Consider the following 26,126-nt stretch of genomic DNA (forward strand, 5'->3'; position numbering starts at 1 on the left):
ATCTGTAAAGAGGAGAGGAATTGGGTGGGTACAGGAGCAATGTAAGCAGGAGATGTATAAAATTAATAGTTTCTCGTTTAAAAGTTGATAGAGATGTAACAAGATTCAACGTCTAAAAGTTCAAGCTAGATAAATTCAGGAAAAGTAGTGGTGGTCATTTTTAATAGGGAGGGTAAACTCACCAGAATGCTTCAGCATCTCCATCACCTGCAGTTGTGCATCAGAAGAGATGCTCTGGTTTGAAATACAGGTTACTGGGGCTGATGCAGATAAAATTGGACAGTCTGTGTAACGAACGTGTCAATCTAGATGGTAACAATCGGTCCCTTATGAGTTTAAAGACTATGGCTCCACGTCCTATGTGATCACGGAGTGGAACAGACTTCTTGGGTCACTGACTTCAGCCTCCTGCTGTGGAGAGGGAACCATGCCATACAATCCCTTTCATAATCTGATCCAATTTTCATTTAAAAACAAATGTAAAAGGACCTAAACTTATTACTGGCTGTTGCCTTGACTCTGTTTGTGATTGTGCCTGAGACCTTGTTCAGCACAGAGGATCATTGTTTTTCCTTCTGGGTGAGAATAAATGTGATGTATGAAGTAAAAAATCTGCATGTGTTTGACTCGAAGGGGGGGAAAAAAAGGCCAATCAAGAAAAATGGCAGAATAACAACAGTTTGCGTGGCCCAAACTCTGTGACAATTTCCTTAAAAGATGTTTTTAAGGGATCCAGTGTAGTCCAGCAGATACTGACCCAATCCTTTTTCTTTTTCCTTTTTAATTTCCTTTTTTTCCAGGGATTCTAGAATGGCCATTTTGGACTAAGCTGGTGGTTGTGGCTATTGGTTTCACTGGAGGACTTCTGTTCATGTATGTGCAATGCAAAGTGTACGTACAGCTGTGGAAAAGACTTAAAGCTTATAACCGAGTAATATATGTACAAAACTGTCCGGAAACAAGCAAAAAGAATATTTTTGAAAAACCTGCACTAATGGAGCCAAACTTTGAAAGTAAAGAAATGCTTGGGGTTCACCATTCAGACACAAACTCTTCGCATTACACAGAGCCAGAAGACTCTGCTGCAGAAATCCTTCACGTGTGATTGCCGGGTGGGAGGGGTGTTTTCTGTACATCCTCAAAGATTTAAAATACCTTTGTTTACTTGCAAACTGCTCTACCTTTTTAAAACCGGCTAACAGCTGAGGGCTGGCGGATGAATTCTTTTATTATTTTTTTTTTTTACATTTCTTTTTCGTCGGAATTTTTTTTTTAAATCCCTTTGGCGCATCAATGTCATCGCGGTTTCATACCTCTCGACGTTTTGTCTCTCGTACCGGCCCATCCAGGAGCCACAGGATCCTGGGTTAGAAGGGTTTGGCATCGAGCAGAGCCGCCAGCGAACTGCCATCAACTTCACGGAGTCTGTTACTTTAGAAGATGACTCTAAATTATTCTGGAATATGTGTAAAGTGGGGTTGGTTTGTCTGTTTGTCTGTTCTTTAAGCATGATGAAGGAGGTTGTCCCAGACACCGAGGGAAATGAGAGCCCTAGAGTCTAATCTGCCGCTAACACTGCCACTAACATTTTGTTTTAGGCAGCAGGTGTTAAAATTTTGCTTTACGTATCGTGATGAGACTTACAAAGCATATAGCACTTTTAAAAAAAAAAAAAATCTTTATTTTGTAATATGTATGTCAAATGAGAATGAAACTTGAAAGAATGTGTCATTTTCGAAACATTTCTTCGTTCTTTTACCCCATATATTCTTCTGGAACGTAAACCTCTTGCCTTATAAGAAAAAACCCCAAAAAATTAAAAAAAATTCCAACCTGTGGTTTCCGACACATGCCCACACTATCTTACTAAACATAACACTAAAAAAACCTCTGCCTCTTTGGGTTTCCTTTGAGAAGCAATTTTTTTTTTCGGAGGGTATTGCACTTGTGACTTGTGTACGGGGAGCAGTGGATGTGCACAGCGTTTGGTTTCAAGGCTCTGTTTTGGGGATTGGGTTTGCTTTTTTTTTTGGGTTTTTTTTGTTTGTTTTGTTTTGTTTTGTTTTGTTTTGTTTTGTTTTTAACAGGTCAGACCATCAACACAACCCGATGGAACTTTCATTCCAAACCATTGGCGAAAGGGTTTGTTGCTATATCGGTAAAAATGTGAACTGTTATGGAAAAAAAAAAAAAACCAAAAAAAACAAACCAAAAAAAAGATCCTTAGTCAATACAGCTGAAATTGGTTTTCCTTCTTTAGTGCTGTGTCATGTGTGAATTAACCAAGAATTTGATGTTGTCAGAAGAGATGCTGACCTCGTGGTCTAGGAAGTAAATGTTGCGTTAAGTGGATGAGTTTTGAAATACCTGCCTGGTTTTAGTCCTGGTGTGATGCGTTACGTGGTCAGGGAATTGGTTCGCCTGTGCTGTTGAATTCGGGACTGGCTTTTTAATCCGGCGGCCTCAAAGAAAAGAGAGAGGGGCAGCTTTAAAACTCGTTTGCGGGGCTTTTAGGCAGAGTTTTGCCAAAGCCTGGAGTGTCTGCAGTTAATTTGCTCGACCGACCTGCGTCCCTGAGCTCCCCCTCCAGCTCCAAGCCCTCCTTTAACCAAAGCCTTGATGCGACCGGAGCAGAAGCGAAGCCTCACCTAAAGTCAGCACCTGAGGCCTCTGCACTTGAAAACCCACTTTCTCCACCTGCGCCTTCTCTAAATCTCCATAAAGTCAATGATAATCTTCTGGCTGGTCTTAGCAGGAGTTGCCTGGACCCCTCAGTTCGGTAAAAGTTTATGTGTCAAGATACTGAATTAAATCCCCGGCTCTGGTTCGGGTTTTACTTAGTCTTTTTCAAGTACAACTTTCATCGAGCAAGTTTTTGTCATAATAAAAGAAGTTGCTTTAAGGCTTCCCAAAGAATAACAGTAAGAGATGGGTGATTTTTTTTTTTTTTTTTTTTTTCTTAAAATGCAATATTAATTTATTTTTAAATTGATCTTTTAAAAGAAGGCAGAGAAGGGACTATGGTAAGAGAACACACAGCGGTGGTTTCTAAGAGCTGTCAGAGGAGAAGCCTGTGTGGGCCTCTGCGGGACCTGATGCTTGAAGCTCCGTGGCTGTGATCTTCATGAACAACACGGTACCACCTTCTTGAGATGTTTGAAGATACCCAGGCCTCTAGGGGAAGCGCACTGGCATGGGTTTGTGTACCATGCTGTGTGTCAGGATGTCCCATGCTTGGGTGACACAGGCAGACGGACCCCGCACACCCTGCTGGTCACGGGGCAGCAGGCTTCGTGGCCGTCCACAGCTAGAGTTTGTTGCCTGCCATAATTTAAAGTGCAATTACTGGGGCCCCTTTTCCTAAACTCTGCCCTGGGCGATCCTCTTCTGTCGTGAGAACCCAGATAATACACTGTCTTGTTTTGTTTTCTGTTTTGTTCTGTGAAAAGATTTACTGGATAAACTCAGGTGGGTTAAATATCAGGTCTTGCACGCCTTCGTGATGTTCTTCTGAAATGCCCGAGAGCACGAGGCTTTACACGTCTGCGAGATGCACAGAACCAGCTGCCGACTGATGCCGGGCATCTTCTCACCCCATCTGTGGCCAGTGGGTGAAACACAAACTGGCCAAGTTCTGGTATGAAGCCTGCTTGTTCTCCAGCTCGCCCCTGAGGGGCACCGATGTTCTGACGATACGGCGCTCTGTGATGTGCTGGTTCCACGGCTGTCACAGGTGGTTCTTGGTGAAACGTGGTGAAATCTCATTTGGTGTTCTGGAAGCTCCGTGTGGCACAGGCCGGGTAGTGTTCAGTGTATTCAGGATACTGAGGTTTTTATGCTGTGCCCCCGCATATCTTAACTTGGGAAGAAAAATCATCTCCAGGGAAATCACCTGGGGAAAAATATTTGCGGATGAAGCTGTTTTGGCCAGTGTTGCTGCTAACCATTCCCTCTCCCAGCAGGTCTTTTCTGAATGGAAGTTAAGGCCTAATATTTAAACTCTTTATACTGCTTAGGAGTGCTCATTCCAGGAAGGGCTGTAGGAGAGATCCGTCTGTCGGGGGTCTTCATTTATGCTGGTCACGCTTCTCATGCTGATCCTTGCTCGGTGGTAACGGTGGGCTTCTGGAGCTGCAGCTCTCTGCTTCCCCATGGTGCCATCAAATGGTGTGAGAAGGCTGAATGGTGCTTTTTCCTCCTTCCTCCTCGAGGAGATTCTGTTGACTTGGTTTTCAGCTTCCAGCTGCGAGGCACTGATCCTATAGCTCAGGTGAGCTCCATCCCTCCCGTCAGTAAGGGGAAAAACCACCCCCTGTCAGGTCAGGCTTTCCAACACTTCCTCCTGGCCCCTTTTGAAATGATTGAAATAGAAGTCAGAATTGTATTATTTTTAGTCCTTGTTCCTTGGCTAAAGTTAGTTTGGGTTACCTGGGACTTTGCCGAGACCAGAATTTAATTTAAGGAGGGAATATAGGCTTAATGCCATCTACCACAACCCCTTCCCGAGATTGCCAGAGCCTTTGCTGATATGCCCCGTGCTCCAGACATCTGACCAGACTCCCATTCTATTGACTATTTAAATAAATCCTGTCCAAAAAAACACCGGCTGTGCCAAGGAAATTTCCCTGCCGTGTCATGTTTGGTCTGTCTGCCAGGTCGTGAACATGCATTTTATTAGAAATAGAGGCGGGTGCTGCCTGTATTTCTGATACACAGGAGGTTGCTCCAGTTTCAGAAATCACGAGATGTTAAATTCCTATGAATTCTCAGGACTTTCTTTGACTGAAAACCCTCTATTTTGGGAGCGGGGGTGGCGTTTAAAGTGTTACCCTGTTTTCTGAAGAGATGGCCAGACCTGGGAACAGCTTCCTCTGGTTGAAGGTCATCGAGGTGGGCTTTGCTTCAGCGGGAGGGATTCAATGGAGGCTACGCCAAGTCTGCGAGGGGTTAGAGAAGTGCTGGGCCTGGGAAATCCTGGGAAGCAATAGTGACTCCCTGTCCAAGCCCTCTTCTGCCATCCCCCTGTACCAGCCAGGGCATCAATCCCACTTGCGGAGGTGCTGGAAGGAAGGGAGATGCCACTGGTGGTCCACGGACACGGCCACGTTGCTTCTGCCCTGTCTTTGGCTGGGTAAGTGTCTTTGGCAAAATGGGACCTGGCTCCAAATTTCTGCTGAAGCTGAGGTCTGTTCGGATACAGATTTGGGGTGTTAGTCGGCTGTCGGAGATTGCGGTCAGAGATGGAGAGGAGGCTGGTGATCCTGGCTTGGATACATCTCAAATATGGGGGAAACAGGGCAAATACAAAAGCGAGGGTATCGCCGCCTGGATTTTCATTAGATACGCAAAGAAAACTTCTAAGCGGGAGCTTTTCTTTTGTGATTATCTTTTTAGTTTTGAGATATTGCGGTGTCTGTATATTCCGATGGAGTACCGAAAGCACTTGTCTCTGTGTAGAAGGTAACTGTTTAAAAAAACAAATTGCAGCTGATCTCGTGTTTAGGTAAAACATTTGTAGATAGGTAATTGTATAACGTTAAACGACTTTACACTGGCATGTGTTGTATAGTTTATACAGGACACTTCACACTTCTGCAGAACTTTTTTAGTTAGTAAATTTCTAGTAACTTAAATGTATAGTTTTGTATCCTTTCATGTATGTTCATTTTTCTCAGTATTACCACTTGAAGAATTACTTTTAGTTTCTTAAACTGTAATTGGTTATTTGTGTGTGATACACAGGGTTATTGACTGCAGCAATAAAGTGTTTCTATAAAAAAAAAAAAAAAAAAGAACAGAACAAACCAAAACCCTTATAGTATCCATTTTGTTTGAAAAAGCATCAGAGGCCCATACGAGAGAAAAATTAAGGTTAATACTTAAGATGATCAAAGTGAGTTACTTTTCACTGGCGTAAACATGGAACTTGATGGGTCTTCAGTGGAGCGGGCCAATGTAGAGTAGCATCCCATGACAACTTGGTGTTAAAATGATTGATGATGGTAAAGGGATAGTTAACCATCAGAGTAAGTGGGCGACCCTGATGCCGTGAGAAGATGTGACCGTGCAAGTGCTTTGGGCTCAGATGCAGGAATTCGTGGGGAGAATTTTCAGGCTTGCGCCGCGCAGGAGGTGGGGAGGGAGGATTTCTCTGGGCCTTGAAGTCTGGAGCTTCTGGAATCGACACCGAGCTTTGCTACTTCGTGCCTGAAGTGAGGGTTCTCTCCCGCATGGGTTTCTGTGCAGGGATGCGCAGCAGGAGGCGCTCGTTAATATGAGTCCCCTCCAAAAAGAAAAAATAATTCTGTGTGAGCCTGGAGTGGTGGATGGCTGCATTTATCCCTCGTTGCCGATGGCACGGGCACGATGGCAGCGCTCCCTGTGTTTTCGTGCCAGGACCGAGCCTCAGGACAGGAAGGATTCAGCCGTTTCTCTTGAATATGTTTCTAGCACCAGCAGCTCAGGGCAGACAGCGATCTGCGCTGCTGCGAGGGGGCGGGTAACAAAAGCATAAATGCCAAAGAGCATATAGGATCTGGAAAGTTGTGTCTGTGACACAAGGGGGCTCAAAACCCCTCTTTTAATTGATATTTCTTTTTAAGGAGTGATTAGCTTTTTAATTTTCTCGTAGGTAAGGAAGGGGAAGAAGCCTTAATGCCGCCCTTAGAGAGGTGTCTCCCCTGCGAAACGAAGGGTTCTGCCCTGTGTTCGTTAGCGAAGCAGGTCCGGTTGTAGTAAATGAAGCTACTTGCATAAAGTTTGCAAACCCACCGGCAATACCCTGCCGGGGAGATGGTGAGATCGTTTCCAGGGCCCGCTGCTTGACTGACGGTCTCCGGGATGAAAAGCCGATAGAAGGTTTAAAGGAGGGAGCCTGCCCAGCCATCGGGCTGCTGCTCACAAAGTGCTCCTCATCTCGGGTTCAGGCACCTTGAGTTAATTATAAAATAACTTCTTCCCTCTTGTAAACCTCATTTTCACCTGAAAGACTCTGGCTGTCACCGTGTGAAGTGTGTCCACCTCCACGGCGGAGCGGAGCAGTGGCTCAGCGGCACGTGGCTCAGCCGTGACTCCAGGAGCAGGATTTCTCAGCGGGTCCCCAGGAACTGGAGCCATCTGGTGAGTAGTTACTGGTCCCTGGCTGGTGGGACCAGCATGACTTGCCTCTCGGAGCAGGGCGGAGGGTGGGTGTGGGGAGGCAGGAGGGCAGCAGCAGGGTTGGTAAGATCCACCCGAGTGCCTTCTGGAGGCTGCGGAGGTGTCAAACGGTGTAATTCCAGCTGCTGACCCTGAAAACCAAGCCCCAAGGGTCTCACCAGCCTGGATTGTGGCTGCACGGCTGCTCAGCTCATCCTGCAGGGACTGGACATCCCCCTCCGGTCCCCCCTCTTCCCACAGCCACCCTGTGGACCGCTCTCCTGTCACCCACCCCCTCAGTTTCGGATGTCACTCTCCCCAGCCACGTATCACGGTGCGTTTGGCCCTTTCCACTCATTCTCCTTGTGCAACCTGAATTTCCTTCCTCTTCCCCCTCTTCCTCTTTCACCACTGCCACTATTTCTCAGCCTGTCCCTGGGCAGGGAGGGTTGCGGTAGGAGGAACCGGATTACAATCAGCGTGTGAGTCACAGGAGTGACCGTGGAAGTACCCAGCAGTGACACAACGTGTACCTGCCGTCCCAGTTTTTCCTGTAAATCCTCTAGGCTGAGGATTTACATCAGTCTCTGATGCGTAGGATGCTCTCTGGCATTGGGGGATTGACAGTCAGAAGAGGATGCTTTTTCACAATTTTGGGATGGATGGATGGATGGATGACATCAGAAAATCAGGCAAGAATATCTTGTTAAAGAACGAGAACCGAACAGAGGAAAAATTCATTCATCTAAATGGAGAGAGAGGGAAATATAATTCAGAAGGGATTCAGGGGAGTGTTTTTTTTTTTTTTAAAAATCAAAATTCATTAGATAATTCTGGGTAAAGGAAACAGGGAGTAAGTTCAGCGCATTATGCAGGGTAGAATAATTGGAAATGCAATATTTCTCAGGATCAAATGATGGCAAACTTAAGACTACTCTTTTAAAGTGTGTTGTAGGGAAAAGGCGAGATTGGTGGCAGAGGAGCTGAAAGCAGAGAGGAGACCTTGCTTGAGAGTGTTACGGAGCCGAGTGAAGTTTTCTCAAAAGCTTTAACATCAGAGGAGGGTTTGAAATAACTGGATAAAACAACCAGAAGGCTGCATGGAGCAGAGAGGGGACATCACCGCTCAGGGCGGTGAAATCCTCAAGCTTCAAGGAATCAGGCTTGCAATACTTAACATTTTAAGACCTCACTAAAATTAACCTCCCGATCATTTTACTGGGAGCCCCTTGCTGGGCTGGTTTGCTCTGAATCCCCTCTGTCTCCAAGGCCACCTGCAAACAAGGCAGGGAGAATTCGTCACTGTGAGAGCCATAGGGTCTGGTGCCGGGGACAGCAGGTTCCTTTGTCCAGGGGAACAGTTATCCTTGTGGCTGGGAGAGAATAGGAAATGTCTCTGGCTGATGACTCGATCCCAACTGAGAAAGCACAGCTGTCAGAGAGTGGGTGCAGTATTTCACACGTGTTTTACCCTTGAGCATCACAAATTCACTCACAAAGTGCCGTTGTTCCCTTCCAATGGATAAACTGAGGTCTCTCTGGAGCCTGGCTTGCCACTTGCCTTGCTCTCCATGCTTAACTCCTTGCTCCTGAAAGTACTGTGTTAAAAGAGGACTGATTCTGATCGTGGCATTAGCTATGTCAGTATTTCTCATGCCAGCCAGACGATGGGTCATTTTATCCCGAAACTGTGCTTCCAGGACCACTCATGGCTGTACCGAGGCAGTTGATACACACTAGAGAAATCGGGGGGAAGTTAAATCAAACCCACTTAGCAGCTTTCTTGCAGCCCTGGACCAAATTAAGATGGTGTAGAAGTTAGAGGTGTTATTTCAGGGACGAACTTGGACCTGTCTGACTTCAGATCAGAGCTGGCACGGCACAAGTCTCCATCAGGACTCTACCTTTGCTGCTGGAGCTCAGGATTTCTGCACCACTCTTCGGTCTCCCACTGCTATTCTAGTTTTCCAGTTCTCAAATGTGTGTAGCACCAGATGATGCCACAAGAGTATGTGGCTGTATTCCTTGTGCTTGCCTTGTCCGTGGATTACCTGTCCCGTGCCTCTGCTCTCCCCTCCTCTTTAGCAGCGTCAGTGTCACCTGTGCCTCTCACCACTGATTTGGGGTGGGGAAGGCTGAAAACAGACTGCCTTCTCTCCGTCTCCTCTTCTTGCCAGAGTAGCACAACTACATCCGCGGAGGCAGTGAGAGGATCTGCAGATTTAGGGGAAAGTGCTGAGGTCAGATGGTCCCAGGTCCCGTGGTCCTCAGGGCTGAGAAGGTGTCCTAACATCACAGTAAAAGGCTCCAGGGAGACCCCTCCAGTCCCTAAAGGGGCTGCAGGAGAGATGGGGAGGGACTCTTGATCAGGGAGGGGAGCCATAGGATGATGGGTAACGGTTTTAAACTGAAAGAGGGGAGATTTAGATTAGATATTGGGAAGAAATTCTTTCCTGTGAGGGTGGTGAGACACTGGAACAGGTTGCCCAGAGAAGCTGTGGCTGCCCCATCCCTGGAGGGGTTCAAGACCAGGCTGGATGGGGCTTTGAGCAACCTGGTCTGGTGGGAGGTGTCTCTGCCCAGGGCAGGGGGGTTGGAACTGGATGATCTTTAACGTCCCTTCCAACCCAAACCATTCTATGATTCTATGGAGGATCCAAGGAACACCAGCTCAAAAAGGGAAGTTCATGAGGAGAGAGTAACACACAGCCCCTTGCAATCTGGATGATCCCTTGCACAAAGGGTATAGAAATATTGCAATAAGTCTTGATATCATAACTCCATTTGGGGTTTGTGAGAGATCCAGCTGGTGTCAAAATTGCTACCGCCTGGATGGCAGAGAAAAAGGACACGCTGTCCTGAGCTTTGTGATCTCAGACTTAATTTCTGGACCCTCTGAGCTGGGACAGAGGCAGGTCTATGAACAAGGAGCTTTTTCTTCCCGTTCTGGTGGAGCAATACACAATTAGCGCCCATATGTTCTCGGCTATTAAGCCCATGCCCCTTAGATTATTTATGTAGCTTGGAAATTTCCGTAGGCTCTACTGATCCCCTCCGTCATTTGTTAATTACCACGTTGTATCATTGCTCCCCACTCCCAGTCCCCTTATTAGCATATTTCCAGAGAGCCATCTGCCCACCCAAATTGCCAGTAGTCTCAGGAGGGCTATAAGATATGTGACATCTTCACAGAACAACCTTGTTTTTCACTGGTGTCACAAGGAGATAAAGAGGGACAGCAGCTGGATTTCCGCTGTGAATTTCCATGTAGTAAATCTGAGCGATGCTTGGGCCAATGGGGGCCATGAATAACAAGCAGCAGAATCTGTGGCAGATCATAATAGAATCATAGAATGGTTTGGGTTAGAAGGGACCTTAAAGATCATGGAGTTCCAACCCCCTGCCATGGGCAGGAACCCCTCCCACCAGACCAGGTTGCTCAAAGCCCCATCCAGCCTGGCCTTGAACCCCTCCAGGGATGGGGCAGCCACAGCTTCTCTGGGCAACCTATTCCAGTGTCTCACCACCCTCACAGCAAAGAATTTCTTCCTAAAATCTAATCTAAATCTTCCTCTTTCGGTTTAAAATCACTATGCCTTGTCCTATGGCTCCCCTCCCTGATCCAGAGTCCCTCCCCATCTCTCCTGTAGCCCCTTTAGGGATTGGAAGGGGCTCTAAGGTCTCCCCGGAGCCTTCTCTTCTCCAGGCTGAACCCCCCCAACTCTCTCAGCCTGTCCTCACAGCAGAGGTGCTCCAGCCCTCTGAGCATCTTCATGGCTTCTGCTAGACCCATTCCAACAGGTCCCTGTCCTTCCTGTGCTGAGGACTCCAGAGCTGGACACAGTGCTCCAGGTGGGGTCTCCCCAGAGCGGAGCAGAGGGGCAGAATCCCCCCCCCCCCGGCCCTGCTGGCCACGCTGCTGGGGATGCAGCCCAGGATGCGGGGGGCTTTCTGGGCTGCCAGCGCCTGGAGTGCAGAGGCTGATGCAGGTTCCTGCCTCCCCAGGGAGAAATAAGAGGAGAAACGAGCCTGGGCTCGGTGCCTGCGTTGGGTGCGGGACGGGACGGGGTGCCTGGTTTTGCGGGTGGGTGCCGGGAACCAGCACCGGGTCTCGGAACTCAGTCTGGTATTAAGGCGATACCGATTAATGTATTGATAGTGTCTGGCGATTGATTACTCCGACAATTTCTGCGTTTTCCACCCTGGCGAAGGAGGCGATATTGCCCAGCACCTAACGGCAGCCGTGCAAAACGGACCCTCCCAAAAATGCTTTTTTTTCCCCCTGTTTTTATTCTGCTTTTCACACTGGGCGGGAGGTGCCCTCGCACTGCCCTTACAGCAGCACCCCCCCTTCTCTCCCCTTTTCTTCTCCCCCCCCCCAGCTCCGTGGCCACCGGTGGCCACTCGGGGCTGTTTCTGGGGTGACCGGCAGGGGGCGCTGCCGCCCGCCGTGTCCCCCCGTTCGGGGTGTTTTCCGTGAGCGCGAGCCCCCGCCCCGCGGGAAGCAGGGTCCCGGGCCACGTCCCCGAGGCGACTGAGGACCCCCCCCCCCCCCTCCGCCTCCCAGAGGTGACGGGTAGAGGGGAGTGTGGTCTCTCCGAGGTCCAGAGGGAGCTGGGGGGTTGTGGGATCAGCCCCTTGATGGCCCAAAGTCCTGGGGATGAGGTGATGGTGGTCCCCGGTGCCCAGTGCGGGATGGCACCTTGGCCAGGAAGCTCCTGGTCCCACCATGTGTCCAACAGGCTGCGTGGTCTCCATCCCTTCCTCCATTTACAGGCTGCATCTCCCTCGGTCTCCATCCCCTCCTCCGTCTTCCCAAAGGGCTCCGTAGTCATCTTTAAAAGGCAGCAGCTGGAAGAGCAGGCAGAAGTGGTGTGGAGAACCATCTGCCTTGAGTTGGCACTTTCAGAAAGGAAGCTGGAGACGTGGCGTCAGGGTTTTCCTCGTCCCGTGCGGTTCAAGCTTTCCTCTCCATCCCCGGGTGCAGCAGGATCTTCCCCTTGCAGTTTCTCCAACGGACCAAGGGGGATCTAGGGTGGTGTTGGAGAAAGGGAAACGCCGCAATGCAAGTCTGTGGGACCAAGGGGGATCCAGGGTGGTGTTAGAGAAAGGGAAACGCCGCAATGCAAGTCTGTGTCTGATCCCATGGCCTGATCTTCAGGACACGCACCGTGGATCCAGCTATGGGATCCAACCGGTCTTTCCAAGAGTGGTTTCCTTGTTTGACATCAAGCAACCATCTAATACAACATGGAAGAGAATCGTGCTGGGGTCTCATGCAGCGTGGGTCTCCTCAGGGGTGAAATAACGCGGTCTCTTCATAAAATGGCAGCCTTTGTTTTTACTTATCCTGCCATATTTTTTTATGAAACCTTTGAAATTCCACCAACAGTAAATATCGATAAATCAACGAAGGTGGAAATCGTGATAAAAGCGAGAGGTGCTAAAGGAACAGACTTAAAAGAGAGAGCTGTGAAGGGGCTGGAGCGAGGTGACAAAGGCATTCCTCCGAATTTCATGTGCAGGACTGAGCTTATCTGGTGTTTTCTTTAACGAGTGGGTAAGAGAAGTCATCGTGCTGTGGGGAGACTCACCCGTCACACCTCCCCGAACGCTCTGGGAACGGAACCGGTGACCCCGGGGGGACGGGGTTCAAACGCTGCACTGGGGCTGAAACGTGAAGAAACGCGGAAACCCACCGATCGAGGTCTCAACAGCACTTTGCTCCGTATTTGCAGCAAAAACGAAGGTGCCCAGAAGGTGGCCTTGTGTCCGACAAAAGCTGGTTCCGAGGCACTTGGCACGTTAAAAGGGTTTCAGATAGATCTGTCGCTGAAGGCTGTGAGCCTAAATTCAGAAACTTTAGGGCTGAGAGAACTCATGCAAAACTGAAACCGACGTACCGTTTCTTTGAAATCTTACTTAAAAGAGAGATGAAACCAAGGAAGAACTTACGAGCTTATGGTGCCCTTTTTTGGGGTACCGTTGCCCATGGAAGGGATCGCAGTGCGGCAGGAAGGATCCCTGGCTGGTGAAATCTCAGGAGGAGCGATCAGGTCTCTGGGCTGGGATCCTGCAGCCACCCCTGGCTGTTATTTAAAAAGCAGCAGAAAACTAGAAATTCACACTGAGCAATCAGTAGAGCCAAGGCAGGCACCGTGATTTATTCTTTTTTATGCCTATACGTAAATACATACCCTGTATGTGGGAGACCCCTTGAAGTCTGAGTCACAACATAGCAAATGGTGGAGTATTTCTACAGAAGAGATGTAGGAGACCTTCCTTGGCTTCTCTAGGTGAGCGTAGCCCGGTATCATCACGCTGCTGTGAAAGAAGGACAGGAACCCTTCCAAGGCGTCGTAGGCTGTCCCCATGGCTGTGTGGCCACCACTGGCCACGGCGCGTAAGTAAGAAGAGGCCACAACGTGTGTTGGGTAGCTGCGGTTTTAGAAGCTGAAGCAGAGAATCCATAAGGATATCTCATGGTGTTGCCCAGAGGTTCAAGGTGCAGAAGCCGTGCCTGGAGTGGGGCTCAAGGCGCTTTGCAGCTTCCACCTGCTGAGTTCAAGCGCTCTCTTCCTCTGTATTTGAAGGTCGGTGGCTGATAATGCCCACCCAGCCTCAGAGAGTGCCTCGGACTGAAAGTGCTGCCATAGTGTGATTAGATTAGTTAGTGTCACACACTAATTAATCCAGCACAGCACCTGAGGTTCAAGTGTACCACGGGTGAAGTGCTTCTGAGATGGTTTTAGTTTAGCTTGCTCCACATAGAATCATAGGATCATAGAATGGTTTGGGTTGGAAGGGACCTTAAGGATCACCGAGTTCCAACCCCCCTGCCCTGGGCAGGGACACCTCCCACCAGACCAGGTTGCTCAAAGCCCCATCCAGCCTGGCCTTGAACCCTTCCAGGGATGGGGCAGCCACAGCTTCTCTGGGCAACCTGTTCCAGTGTCTCACCACCCTCACAGCAAAGAATTTCTTCCTAAAATCTAATCTAAATCTCCCCTCTTTCAGTTTAAAATCATTATGCCTTGTCCTATGGCTCCCCTCCCTGATCAAGAGTCCCTCCCCATCTCTCCTGGAGCCCCTTTAGGGACTGGAAGGGGCTCTAAGGTCTCCCCGGAGCCTTCTCTTCTCCAGGCTGAACAACCCCAACTCTCTCAGCCTGTCCCCACAGCAGAGGTGCTCCAGCCCTCTGAGCATCTTCATGGCTTCTGCTAGACCCATTCCAACAGGTCTGTGTCCTTCCTGTGGTGAGGACTCCAGAGCTGGACACAGTGCTCCATGTGGGGTCTCCCCAGAGCGGAGCAGAGGGGCAGAATCCCCCCCCTCGCCCTGCTGGCCACGCTGCTGGGGATGCAGCCCAGGGTGGGGTTGGCTTTCTGGGCTGCCAGCGCACGTTGCCGGCTCATGTTGAGCTTCTCGTCCACCAACACTCCCAAGGTCTTGTCCTCAGGGACTGAAGGAAGATGATCGGTGAGGCAGCAGGGGTGACCACAGTATGTGGTGTTTGGTTGCCTGATGGAGATGCAGGAGAATAGCATTAGCGGTCTTGGTGCCTGAGTGGCAGGCGTGCGGTGTCACTGCTATGGGGTTGTTTTCTTTGGGGTAGATTGGATTTGTGAAGAAGCACAGACAGGTCCTCTCTCGCGTTAATGACGGCGTCTTAATGATAGAGCCTTAATCGTAGCAGGTACTTGGTGCTTGGTTATTCTCAGGGTGGGGACTGTGAACTTGCGGGATGTTTAGAGCTCTTTGTGGAAAGAGGAGGGTGGTTGGGAAGGTACCGCTCCGATGTGCAGACGTGCTGGCAGCCGGTGTTACACACGCTTGTGCAAAGACAACAGGGCGTCTGAGAGGCTTAGAGGAAGGCAGGGAATACAGCCTGGCAGCAGCAGTGCGTATGGGGGGGCCTAGACCCGAGAAAAGGGCGAGTTGTAGGTGGATTTGCAGATTTGGTGTTTAGAATGAGGGTGTGAGTATAGGGGTAGACGGTGGCAGTGTCTTCAGTCGGTGTGGTACGTGTGTAAGGTTTGGGTACAGACGAGTCCGGGTGCCTGCAAACCGGAGAGCTTGGCAGGCGAGGTTACGGAGCGCGGCGCAGTTTGAGGGTGCAGGGATGAACCCCTGGAAGCGTGGAGATGGTGGGGCACACCGAGCCCTGCAGGAGCAGCACCCCTCTGCAGAGCTGCCAGCGCTGCCTTGGGTTGTGCAACAGCCGTGGAAGGACAGGGAGAGGAAAGGGCTGTGGGAAGTGGGGCTGGGGTGGGGCTGGGGCGACTGGGGGGGACACAGTGGGGCAGGGGTGCAGGGTGGGGTGCGGGGCAGCTGTGCCAGGACAGGGGTGCAGCGCTGGGACGGGGGTGCAGTGCTGGGTAGCTGTATTGGGACAGGGGTGCAGCACAGTGGTGGTGTGGGGGGGCTGTTCCAGGACAGGGGCACAGTGTGGTGTGGCTGTACTGGGACAGGGGTGCAGTGCTGGGTGGCTGTACTGGGACAGGGGTGCAGCACAGTGTGGGTTGGCTGTTCCAGGACAGGAGCACAGTGTAGGGTAACAGTGTCAGGATAGGGGTGCAGCATGGGGTGTCTGTGCCGGGACAAGAGTGCAGGACAGTGTGGGGTGGCTGTGCTGGGATAGGGGTGCGGTGCAGGGTGACTGTTCTGGGACAGGGGTGCAGCACAGCGTGGGGTGGCTGTGCAGGACAAGGTCACAGTGCTGGGACAGGGGTGCAGTGCAGGATAACTGTACCAGGACAGGGGTGCTGCACAGTGCGGGGTGGCTGTGCGGGGACAGGGGTGCAGCGCAGGGTGGCTGTGTGGGGACGGGGGTGCAGCGCAGGGTGGCTGTACCGGGACAGGGGTGCAGTGCAGGGTGGCTGGGGGGGACAGGGGTGCAGCGCAGGGTGGCTGGGGGGGACAGGGGTGCAGCGCAGGGTGGCTGTGTGGGGACGGGGGTGCAGCGCAGGGTGGCTGTGTGGGGACGGGGGTGCAGCGCAGGGTGGCTGTGTGCGGGGACAGGGGTGCAGCGCAGGGTGGCTGTGGGGGACAGGGGTGCAGCGCAGGGTGGCTGTGGGGGGACAGGGGTGCAGCGCAGGGTGGCTGTGTGGGGACAGGGGTGCTGTGCAGGGTGGCTGTGGGGGGACAGGGGTGCAGTGCAGGGTGGCTGTGCGGGGACAGGGGTGCAGTGCAGGGTGGCTGTGGGGGGGGGACAGGGGTGCAGCGCAGGGTGGCTGTGTGGGGACGGGGGTGCAGCGCAGGGTGGCTGTACAGGACAGGGGTGCAGCGCAGGGTGGCTGTGTGGGGGGACAGGGGTGCAGCGCAGGGTGGCTGGGGGGGGACAGGGGTGCAGCGCAGGGTGGCTGTACAGGACAGGGGTGCAGCGCAGGGTGGCTGTGTGGGGGGACAGGGGTGCAGCGCAGGGTGGCTGTGGGGGGACAGGGGTGCAGCGCAGGGTGGCTGGGGGGGGACAGGGGTGCAGTGCAGGGTGGCTGTACCGGGACAGGGGTGCAGCGCAGGGTGGCTGGGGGGGACAGGGGTGCAGCGCAGGGTGGCTGTGGGGGGACAGGGGTCGCAGCAGAGGGTATCTGTGCAGCACAGGCTGCCCGGGGGTGTCGGGGAGGGCGGTGCAGGGTACCGGGGTGGGTTTGCCGGGTGCTGGGGAAGGGCCGGGCGGAGACCGAGGAAGAGGAGGAGGAGGAGGAGGAGGAGGAGGAGGAGGCGGCGCTGGGCAGGGTCCGGGCTGGGGCAGGAGCTCGGCTCAGCGGCAGCCGGTCGGGTCACGTCGGGGGGTTTGTGCCGGTGGGACCATGCCGTCCTACACGGTCACGGTGGCCACGGGCAACCAGTGGTTCGCGGGCACCGACGACTACGTGTACCTGAGCCTGGAGGGGACGGCGGGCTGCAGCGAGAGGCACCTCCTGGACAAACCCTTCTACAACGACTTCGAGCGCGGCGCGGTGAGTCCAGGGCTCCGGGGGGGGGCAGCCCCGCTCCGGGGGGCTCCTCTGGTTTCTGGCTTGCAGATTTCCTCCTGTTTTCCTTCCAAATACTAAACTAAATTGTGTGCTTCCTGTTGCTAGGTGATGTTTAGGGTCGGTATTTACTAGTAGCCCTGAGATCTCTAAGGAAAGAGGTGAGACCTTCCTGTGGGAACTGTAGGGCATTCCAACTTGTAGGGCAACTTCAATGGAAGTTGGAAAAGAGCGTGAAGATGCCGGTGTGAGAGTGGAGTTGGGGCTGGGATATCGGCTACGCTATTCTTTCTAACCTTGATTTCTGCCGTGTGTGGTGCCCTGTCCTCTCTGTGGTCTTATCGCGGTGTCCACACTATCCATCTGTAATCGCCTCTCCTCGGAGCACTAATTTAGAAAGGCATTCATTCATTTGTTTATTGTCCACTGTGGAAATAATAAATTCGGCTAATTATTTTTTTTTTTCCCCTCCCAAAATGTGTATTTTATCTGGAAACCTAACACACGGTTTCCAAAAGGTTTGGTGAGATTTAAGCAGCTTTGAAAATTTTAACAAATTCCACATAAGTCTCTTTGGAAATGAGACCTGCTGCTGCTTATGCAAATGAGATTTCCCTGTCACGGTGCTGCTTTGCCTTTAGGTATTTTTGTTTAATCACAGGGTTCACAGCGTAAGTGAGGCATCCAGTCTCTTTTGCATTAGACATCTCACGTACGGTTAACAGGAGTCAGCATTTTGAGTAAGTGTTGATGGCATGTGTAGATACGGTCCCCGGATATTTATAACTGGTGTTCTGAGGAGGTGCTCTAGCAAGTTCAGGTGTAGGGACTTACCCACCACTGCTGTTGAAGTTACTTTCCTTCATGATTAAACATCCGTCAGCTTAGAACCTTGTTATTTAAATCTCCCAAATGGACATCAGCCATTCACTGAATTTCACTGAGTTTTTTTTTAGAGTTGGAAGGGACCGTATAGATCATCTAGTCCAACTCCCAATTCCTTCTCTCTTATCCAGTGCATAGTCACATATTTCAAGCAAAGCTTAACAACAGTGGCAAGAGGGGTTGAAGAAGACCTCAGACTTAGGGTTTTTTCCCAGGAGGGGTGAGCCCTTTCTGGCCGAGGAGATAAGCACCAGGGTCTCCAGCGACCTTGTGGCTCCTGTCACAGGGAGAAGATGCCGTGATTTCAGCATTAACTCTTGAACTGCTGCAGGACTGGGTCCAGCAGGAGCAGAGGTACCTGCGGGCATCGGACCCTGCCGGGTGAGGAAACGGAGAAGGGGGTTTTGTGGATGTTGGTAGCACTGGAGCAGAGGATGTCTGCACCTAAAAGGGGTAATTGCATCTCCTCGGGAACATAGCTTTTAGGCACATTTGAAAGTCTTCACCCGGGTCCTGGCATTTCATATAAAATGTGTTGTTGGCTTTCTGAGCCAGGGGCTCTCTCTTTTTTTTTGGTGAAACTTGTTTCCAAGTGCAAAGGTTCTTGGCTAAATCCAGATGACAACTTTTTCTCCCATTCAAATTTATTATTTCTGTTCGCTGCTGTGTGTTTGATACTTCAAATACGCAGTCGTTTTTTCCAGCACGTATTCGTCGTGGAGAATGAGAATAACTCTGTGTTCCGTAAAGTGTCTGGCTCATTGGACACTTGCTGTACGAGGTGCTAAGTTTTGTTGTTGGGGATGTTTTCTTGGGGAGCGCAGTGTGTTTCTCCGGGCACCCGTTCAGGTAACATCGTGCCCAAAACATTGTGAGTCTGAATAATACATTGGGCAAAGAAAGAAGGAAAGAAAAGAAAAATTAGCAATATAGAACCAAAAAAAATAAAACTGAAGCTGCCCAAAAGACTTTTAGGTTGATTGGTTTGTAAAATGTAGCAACTGGTTTCACAATTCTGCCTTTAATGTTTCTTTCAATAGCATCTCTATAATTTCCTTTCTCTGGAAAGCAATTCCACTGCGAACACATTTGCGAAAAAAAAAAAAAAAGGCACTTTTTTCAGTGGGTGACCGGAATTTTACAGTATTATCTTGTAAGGTTTTGTCTACTTTCCAGTTTCTTTTCTCAATATCGGGTCAGGCTCAGCAGTTCCATTATCATAGAATGGTTTGAGTTGGAAGGGACCTTAAAGACCATCGAGTTCCAACCCCCCTGCCATGGGCAGGGACACCTCCCACCAGACCAGGTTGCTCAAAGCCCCATCCAGCCTGGCCTTGAACCCCTCCAGGGATGGGGCAGCCACAGCTTCTCTGGGCAACCTGTTCCAGTGTCTCACCACCCTCACAGCAAAGAATTTCTTCCTGATACCACGGAATCACGGAATTGTCAGAGTTGGAAGGGACCTCTAGAGATCATCTAGTCCAACTCCCCTGCTACCCTGCTACCTAATCTAAATCTCCCCTCTTTTGGTTTAATACCGTTCCCCCTCGTCCTATGGCTCTCCTCCCTGATCAAGAGTCCCTCCCCATCTCCCCTGTAGCCCCCTTTAGGGACTGGAAGGGGCTCTAAGGTCTCCCCGGAGCCTTCTCTTCTCCAGGCTGAACAACCCCAACTCTCTCAGCCTGTCCCCACAGCAGAGGTGCTCCAGCCCTCTGAGCATCTTTATGGCCCTCCTCTGGACCTGTTCCAACAGGTCCATGTCCTTACCATTGTCCTGGTAACGTCTTCGTTTGAATTAATGCAAATTGTGCATGTTACTAGATATGATGAATGAGGGCTTGGGCCAGTTCTGCGTAAGGGATTTGCATGCCAGATGTTGATCGAGGGAAAGGGCCATGGAAAAAACCCATGAAGGGGTATGCACAATGGTAGCTCAGTTGTAGTTTTTGCCTGACTTATTCCGAGGACTGGACCCAGGCGATGTAGAAAACCGGAGCTGCTTTTCTTTACTTGCTGTCTTTTGAGTAAGTTCCTGTGGGTGCCGAGTGATTTCAAAGCAAGCGTTACGGTGTCGCTCAGCTTTCTTCCTGTTACCCCTTCATCTGCTTTTTGCTTTTCTTGAAAGAAATGCCCTCACAAGTATTTCCAGAAGGGAAATACAGTTCTTTCCACTTAAGAGTTTTGTGCTTATAGAAAGAGGGCTTGTCTGTGTCATCGTTTTTGCAATGTTAGACCAGTCATGGAATCATAGAATGGTTCGAGTTGGAAGGGACCTTAAAGATCAGCCAGTTCCAACCCTCGGCCGTGGGCAGGGACACCTCCCACCAGACCAGCTTGCTCAAAACGCTATCCCGCCTGGCCTTGAAAGGTTCTCCCTCAAAAAGAAAGAGCATAGGTTTTGCCTGACATTAAATTGCTTGAACAGGATGCTACAGGAGTCTGGACAGTCCAATAGTCTTCATTAATTCTATTCTCTCACTTTGAGCTCAAACTGTGTGAAAACTCATGGCATCTCTGGCTCACCGTGCAGCTATCAGGGATGCCATGTGCTTGCCAGGAGACCTCGTCCAAGAAATGCCATAGAAACCTTGAGCAACCAACTGCCAGTTCCTACCAGGACCTTGCACTGTCTTTGTAACCGTCTTTGTACCTTTGCTGCATTAGCAAAATTGTCATCTTGGGTCAGCCCATGGCATCACTGGCTTCAAAAGCTGAGTGAGATATCAGGAGGGAACACTCGCTTTCAGAAGCACCATTAAAATGGGAGCTGTGACGGTCATAAAAAGCTTATAAACCTTCAGGAACATTTAGGCTAATTAAATGTCCTTTTTGCATTACATTGACAGTGACTTGTGAACTATTTTAGGGCTCTTGTAACATTAGCAAAGTGATTGTTACCAGAGGAATGAGTTTCTTCCAAAGATTGGCTGTCACTGTGACATTTCTATCAACTCTTTGGATCTGATTCACGTTGCGCTTTAATTTAAATCTTAGATGTATGTATATATAGGTGTGACATTATAAGAACTACGGAAACATATACGTGTAAATGAGGATTTTCTTTAAAACATGAAATTGTTAGCTGAACCTTTAAAGGAGATGGATTAAAAAGAGGATAGTCAGGTATCTTGGGCGACAAGGAGTTGATGAGAAGATAAGACTAATTTCAGACTTTGTGCCATGCTAATCGCTTGACAGCAACAGGCTTTTGTGAGGACTTGAGCTAAAAATAGTGATGTACATTTCCCCTATCCAGACAGTGTCTTTGGTCACCTTATTCTTCCTCTCTACACGACTCGCCCCGGAGCTGGAAATGAGTGAGAAGATGGAGCATAAAAATCCCAAGCAGCTGAATACAAAGCGAATCTGAATCCAGATACAGTTTATATTTTGCTTCTGTAGGTTATTGCATTGGTCTTTACGTGGTTAAATTCCCTTTATAGTGATGAATGCAAATGGGTAATAATTCACATAGGCTTGTGGATTGGTTTGGACTGTACCTCTTCAAGGTGGCTTTTTCCAGCTCCTGACGGCCAGATGCAAGGAGAGGAGGGTAAAATTGAAAGAGAGGATTCATTTTGTGTTGTAATTGCAGAAAGAGGTGCACAAGCAGGAAGTGGCCGAGTTTGAGATACGTGGTACGACAGCCTGTGATGATGGACTCTCTTCTGCAAAGTGCCATCTGGTCCTGGAAGGACACACGAAATTGCAGAAGTACTGACTCAGTGCGAAAGCTGAGCCTGTTAAAGAGTTTATTGACACTGGTTTTATTGAGAAAACCGGGAGTTGCAGGGAAATGAATATGAAACAGAAATGGTCCATGTGCTGCCTGTTTCCGGAAAGAAGATTGGAAGAACTGGAAACAATCTGAGCACGTTATCTGTATTTTCTAGCCATCATCAGGAATTCTTTGTGGCCATTGACAAGAGTGAAGCTGAGAATATTGGACGTGGGCTGACAGGCAAAGATCAGGGTGGTGTTTGAAACCAGTGTTGTGGGAGGGAGGAATCTCCGATTCACTCAGCCAAGAGCATGGGGGTATGTCCTGTTGAAGAGTCAGCAACACAAACTTCCAAAAAATGTTTAAAATCAGTATATTTATTGGCTCTACAGAAAGAACTATTTCTTTTCTGCTATGGAGATGTAAGGAAAAGTGATAAGCACAATTTTAATATGTCGGTTGGAATCTCAGCTCCGTGATTTTCATCTCTCAGCTCATGTCCTAGCAGAGGGATGCTGTCAGCCCAAGCTCACCGAGGACCACCGTGCTATTTGTGAAGCGGTTTGTTACCCACCTGGTGTGTATGGGTGTGCTACTGACAGAAACACTGCCAATTTTTAATTTAAGACATGATGGGCTTCCTTTTTAAAAGAAACAGTTCAATGTCTATTGCTTGCATTGCATATGCATAGGGAGAATATAGCTCAGACTAAAATTAGTCTGTGAAGTCTCAGCAAATCAAAATAAGCACCGTCCATGCCCTTTTTAAATATTTGAGGCTAAAATTAAATTAGGCTGCATGTTAAAAGAAATTCCCGTATCCTTGTTAGTATGAAACAGCCTCATATGAGTTGCAGTGTAGCAGTTGTGACCTGACAGTTTCAAAGTTGATTGAAGAACATCTTTGGGGAAAGACAGGCAAGGACAATGTTTTATAGTCTGCAGGATGGACTTCAAAGCCTAAAGGGTTTTTTTTTATTTTTCTCTGGCTTCTGTGAGTCAATTAGATGTGACAAACTTTATGAAAGCTGGTATCTTTATATAATGCATTATGAGAGAACTGAGGTCTGACATCCCAAACTTTGGTGGACAGATAGATGTCTTCATCCCAAAATGATCATCACAGCTGGTGATTCATGAATAGCTTGTAGAAAAGGGTACTTTGCATCAATAATGGGGGAAACTTGGGTTAAAATGGGAGAGGAATGGGTGCCAAGGGATCCTTCTTACGTGTGTTCTTCCAATCATGTGGGTGCAAGTTGCTGTGAATCTTTCTTTTGTAGCAGTTGAAATAATAAGTGTCATCTGGAGGCATTTAAAAATTACTTTTATTTTCTCCTTTCTCCTGTCTGGAATTTAGTCCGTCTTCTCTTTTCAGCTTTGGTCCTTACACGAATTAGCATTTCCCTAGCAAGTAGGAGACAGTACCAGTGGGCATATACCAAATGCCTGGGGAAGCCTAAGAAAGTGCTCCTGAAAAGAACAAGCCGAGTGTGGTGTCTAGGTCAGGAGCCCCATGGCAGAGCTCACCCAGGCTGGTGGGTCTCTGCAGGTGGGTCTCATGCCGTACCTCATCCTTTTTGACACCGGCAGCTGCTTGGTCTCTGAGATTGTTGACCGTGTTGCGAAAAACCACAAGAGAATGAAGTCTCTAGTCGTAACCACATGAAACTTAGCAGGATCATCTGAGCGGAGCAGGCTTTGGCTGCTGCTCCCGTGGTTGCCAGAGTACATTCAGCTTTGTTACGGTGAGCACTTGGCTACTCCCGCGTGTCCTGAGCTGTTGACACTCTTGGAAAGTGAGAGTCAATTCCTGTTCTTTTTAATTGCCTCACACTGCATGGTGTCTTCCTGGTTATATTTGAAATGATTACTCATTTCTTCCTATGCTGGTATTGCTTAATAGTGCAAGTGCCACCAGAACTGTCATTTGGTGGGTGCCATCCCCACGTGCGGTAAGAGGCTACATTTCAAGGAGTAATATTATTTTTAGATTGCATCCAAAAATGTTTCTCCGTCTCCAGAGTGTTTTACATGTTTTTGTTTGTTCTTTTATTGAACTTGCATTGCAGTCTAATATTAGGTCATCCTTTTCTCACCCACCAGAAGCTGGAAAGTTCTGCTGTACCCATGCTGTCTCAGGAAAGGCCAGGTACCCTTGTGTAGCGCTGGTTGTGCTTCCCCGACACGCGGTGGATCATTGTCTGTGTTGTGCTCTGCAGGTTGACTCCTATGATGTGACTGTGGAAGAAGACCTTGGAGAAATTCAGCTAATAAAAATCGAGAAAAGAAAATACTGGTACCAGGATGACTGGTACCTTAAGTACATCACTGTAAAAACGCCGATGGGTGACTACTTGGAGTTCCCGTGTTACCGTTGGATTACAGATGAAAAAGAGATTGTCCTTCGGGATGGAAGAGGTGAGAGCCATAAGAAACCTGATTTCCTGCAAAACATCCAGAATTCTTCCACCCCTCCTTCCCCTTTCCCCATGTACCTCCCAGTCTTCTCTTCCCACTGCCACTCCCCTTCTGCATCCTGGGGAATGGGCTTTCCCTGGAACTGCTCTCTGCACTTTGTTGGGCTGGGCACTGTCAGTAGAGTTGGGTATTTTTAAAGAAGCACGTGCAAGGAAGAGTCCTTACGCTGGCTTGTTACACCGGTCTTGAATTTGAAGGCTGGCCCTAACACCAAATTTTTGTCTGCTCCACATCTCCATTGCTGGAAGCCCTTTTGATCTAATTAGGATTAGCGTCCCGTCTTTGTTTCATCCTAAGCCCTTGATTAATTGACTGTAAATTGTCTTGTTTTCTTGAGAGTGAAATGAAATCCCGAAGCAGGCTGCTCAGCGGGTGAAAGACTGACTTGAAACAGCAACTTCACTTTTCACCCCTTCTCTTTGCGTGCTCGCAAGTCCAGGAGAAGGCAGGGTGAGATGGGTATGGCTGCTGCAAGTATAGAATCATAGAATGGTTAGAGTTGAAGGGACCTTAAAGATCATCCAGTTCCAACCCCCTGCCAAGGGTAGGGACACCTCCCACCAGACCAGGTTGCTCAAAGCCCCCTCCAGCCTGGTCTTGAACCCCTCCAGGGATGGGGCAGCCACAGCTTCTCTGGGCAACCTGTTCCAGTGTCTCACCACCCTCACAGGAAAGAATTTCTTCCAAAGATCTAGTCTAAATCTCCCCTCTTTCAGTTTAAAACCATTTCCCCTCATCCTATGGCTCCACTGCCTGATCAAGTGTCCCTCCCCATCTCTCCTGTAGCCCCCTTCAGGTACTGGAAGGCTGCTCTAAGGTCTCCCTGGAGCCTTCTCCAGAGCCTTCTCTTCTCGAGGCTGAACAACCCCAACTCTCTCAGCCTGTCCTCACAGCAGAGGTGCTCCAGCCCTCTGATCATTTTTGTGTCCTCCTCTGAACCCATTCCAACAGCTCCCTGTCCTTCCTGTGCTGAGGACTCCAGAGCTGGACACAGTGCTCCAGGTGGGGTCTCACAAGAGCAGTGGTGGCCAACTGAGAAAACTCTGTTCGGAGTGGCCTGTTGGACCTGAAACTTGGGTTTTAACTCTCTCTGACTACCTGCTTGCTGTGATCAGGGTTGGGGCAGATATTTGTCACTGATGTTTGCTCTCTGTGCTAGGAAGCACTCTCTGTGCTTCCTAGGGTAGGTTGGCTGCTGTAGTGGTCTGCAGCATGAATGCCTTGAGACAGCTGAAACAATACAGGAGGTGGTAGGAAATAAATGTTTATCTTCCCATTAAGTTTTTTGTCTACTCTTGGCTGAGGAATTTTCACTGGAAGCCTTTTGTCCTGTAATCACAACTATGTGTCAGTTTATTTTTTGTCTCCGGAAGGACTTTCCATTTTTCCTAATTTGATTTATAACAACTGTGACACTTCCGTGGAAAGCAGCTTTGTGTGGCTTCCAGAGGATGGTGAGGTAAAGGACAAAAGCAGGTGAAAACCTGTTGGTAACTTGAACACAACCAGCTGGAAACAGTTAGCCATGTGTGTTATCAGTTGTATTACCTCTGATATTTCCAACCCGAACAGCTATTTCCATGAAAATCCTGCTGGATTTATCTGCCTTCCTATTTGCATATGTAAATTGAGTCACGTACCTTGCCCTTTCTCTGAGCACTAAGGAAGTCTGGGTGCTATTTAATGGTGTAGTGAATGCATGGTAAAAAGAGCAAGTTGTCTGGAAATGAAGCCTCGCTGGTTTTGCTTCCTGTTCTCGTGATAAGAAGATATGATTATCACCCCAAACTGAGAGGGGAGAGCACAGCTCAAGGAGAGAGGGCAGGAGATGTTTCCTGGAGAGGTCTTTTAGGAGAGAAGATTAGCTGGAACAATGTTGTGCTTTCTCTTATTGATGAAGATTTGGTTAAATTTAATACCCATGACCC

At 49.3% G+C, this 26,126-nt stretch overlaps 2 protein-coding genes across 6 annotated transcripts in view; both read left to right on the forward strand.

Annotated features, from left to right (window-relative positions):
• MARCHF8 (membrane associated ring-CH-type finger 8) overlaps positions 1-5,768 on the forward strand; it is a 98,538-nt gene extending 92,770 nt beyond the window's left edge. For both annotated transcript variants that reach the window (XM_074154461.1, XM_074154460.1), the window contains one exon: positions 801-5,768. In XM_074154461.1, the coding sequence (XP_074010562.1) occupies positions 801-1,105 (305 nt within the window). In that variant the 3' untranslated portion in view covers positions 1,106-5,768. The remainder of the gene's footprint in view (positions 1-800) is intronic.
• An 11,128-nt stretch (positions 5,769-16,896) lies between these two features.
• ALOX5 (arachidonate 5-lipoxygenase) overlaps positions 16,897-26,126 on the forward strand; it is a 30,701-nt gene continuing 21,471 nt past the window's right edge. For 3 of the 4 annotated variants that reach the window (XM_074154575.1, XM_074154578.1, XM_074154576.1), the window contains exons 1-2: positions 16,947-17,096; positions 23,940-24,138. In XM_074154575.1, the coding sequence (XP_074010676.1) occupies positions 16,947-17,096; positions 23,940-24,138 (349 nt within the window). Of the gene's footprint in view, positions 17,097-23,939; positions 24,139-26,126 lie in introns of all 4 variants that reach the window. The other variant, XM_074154574.1, reaches the window with a different exon arrangement.

Source organism: Numenius arquata, chromosome 10, assembly GCF_964106895.1.
Source record: "Numenius arquata chromosome 10, bNumArq3.hap1.1, whole genome shotgun sequence".
Lineage (NCBI taxonomy): Eukaryota > Metazoa > Chordata > Aves > Charadriiformes > Scolopacidae > Numenius > Numenius arquata.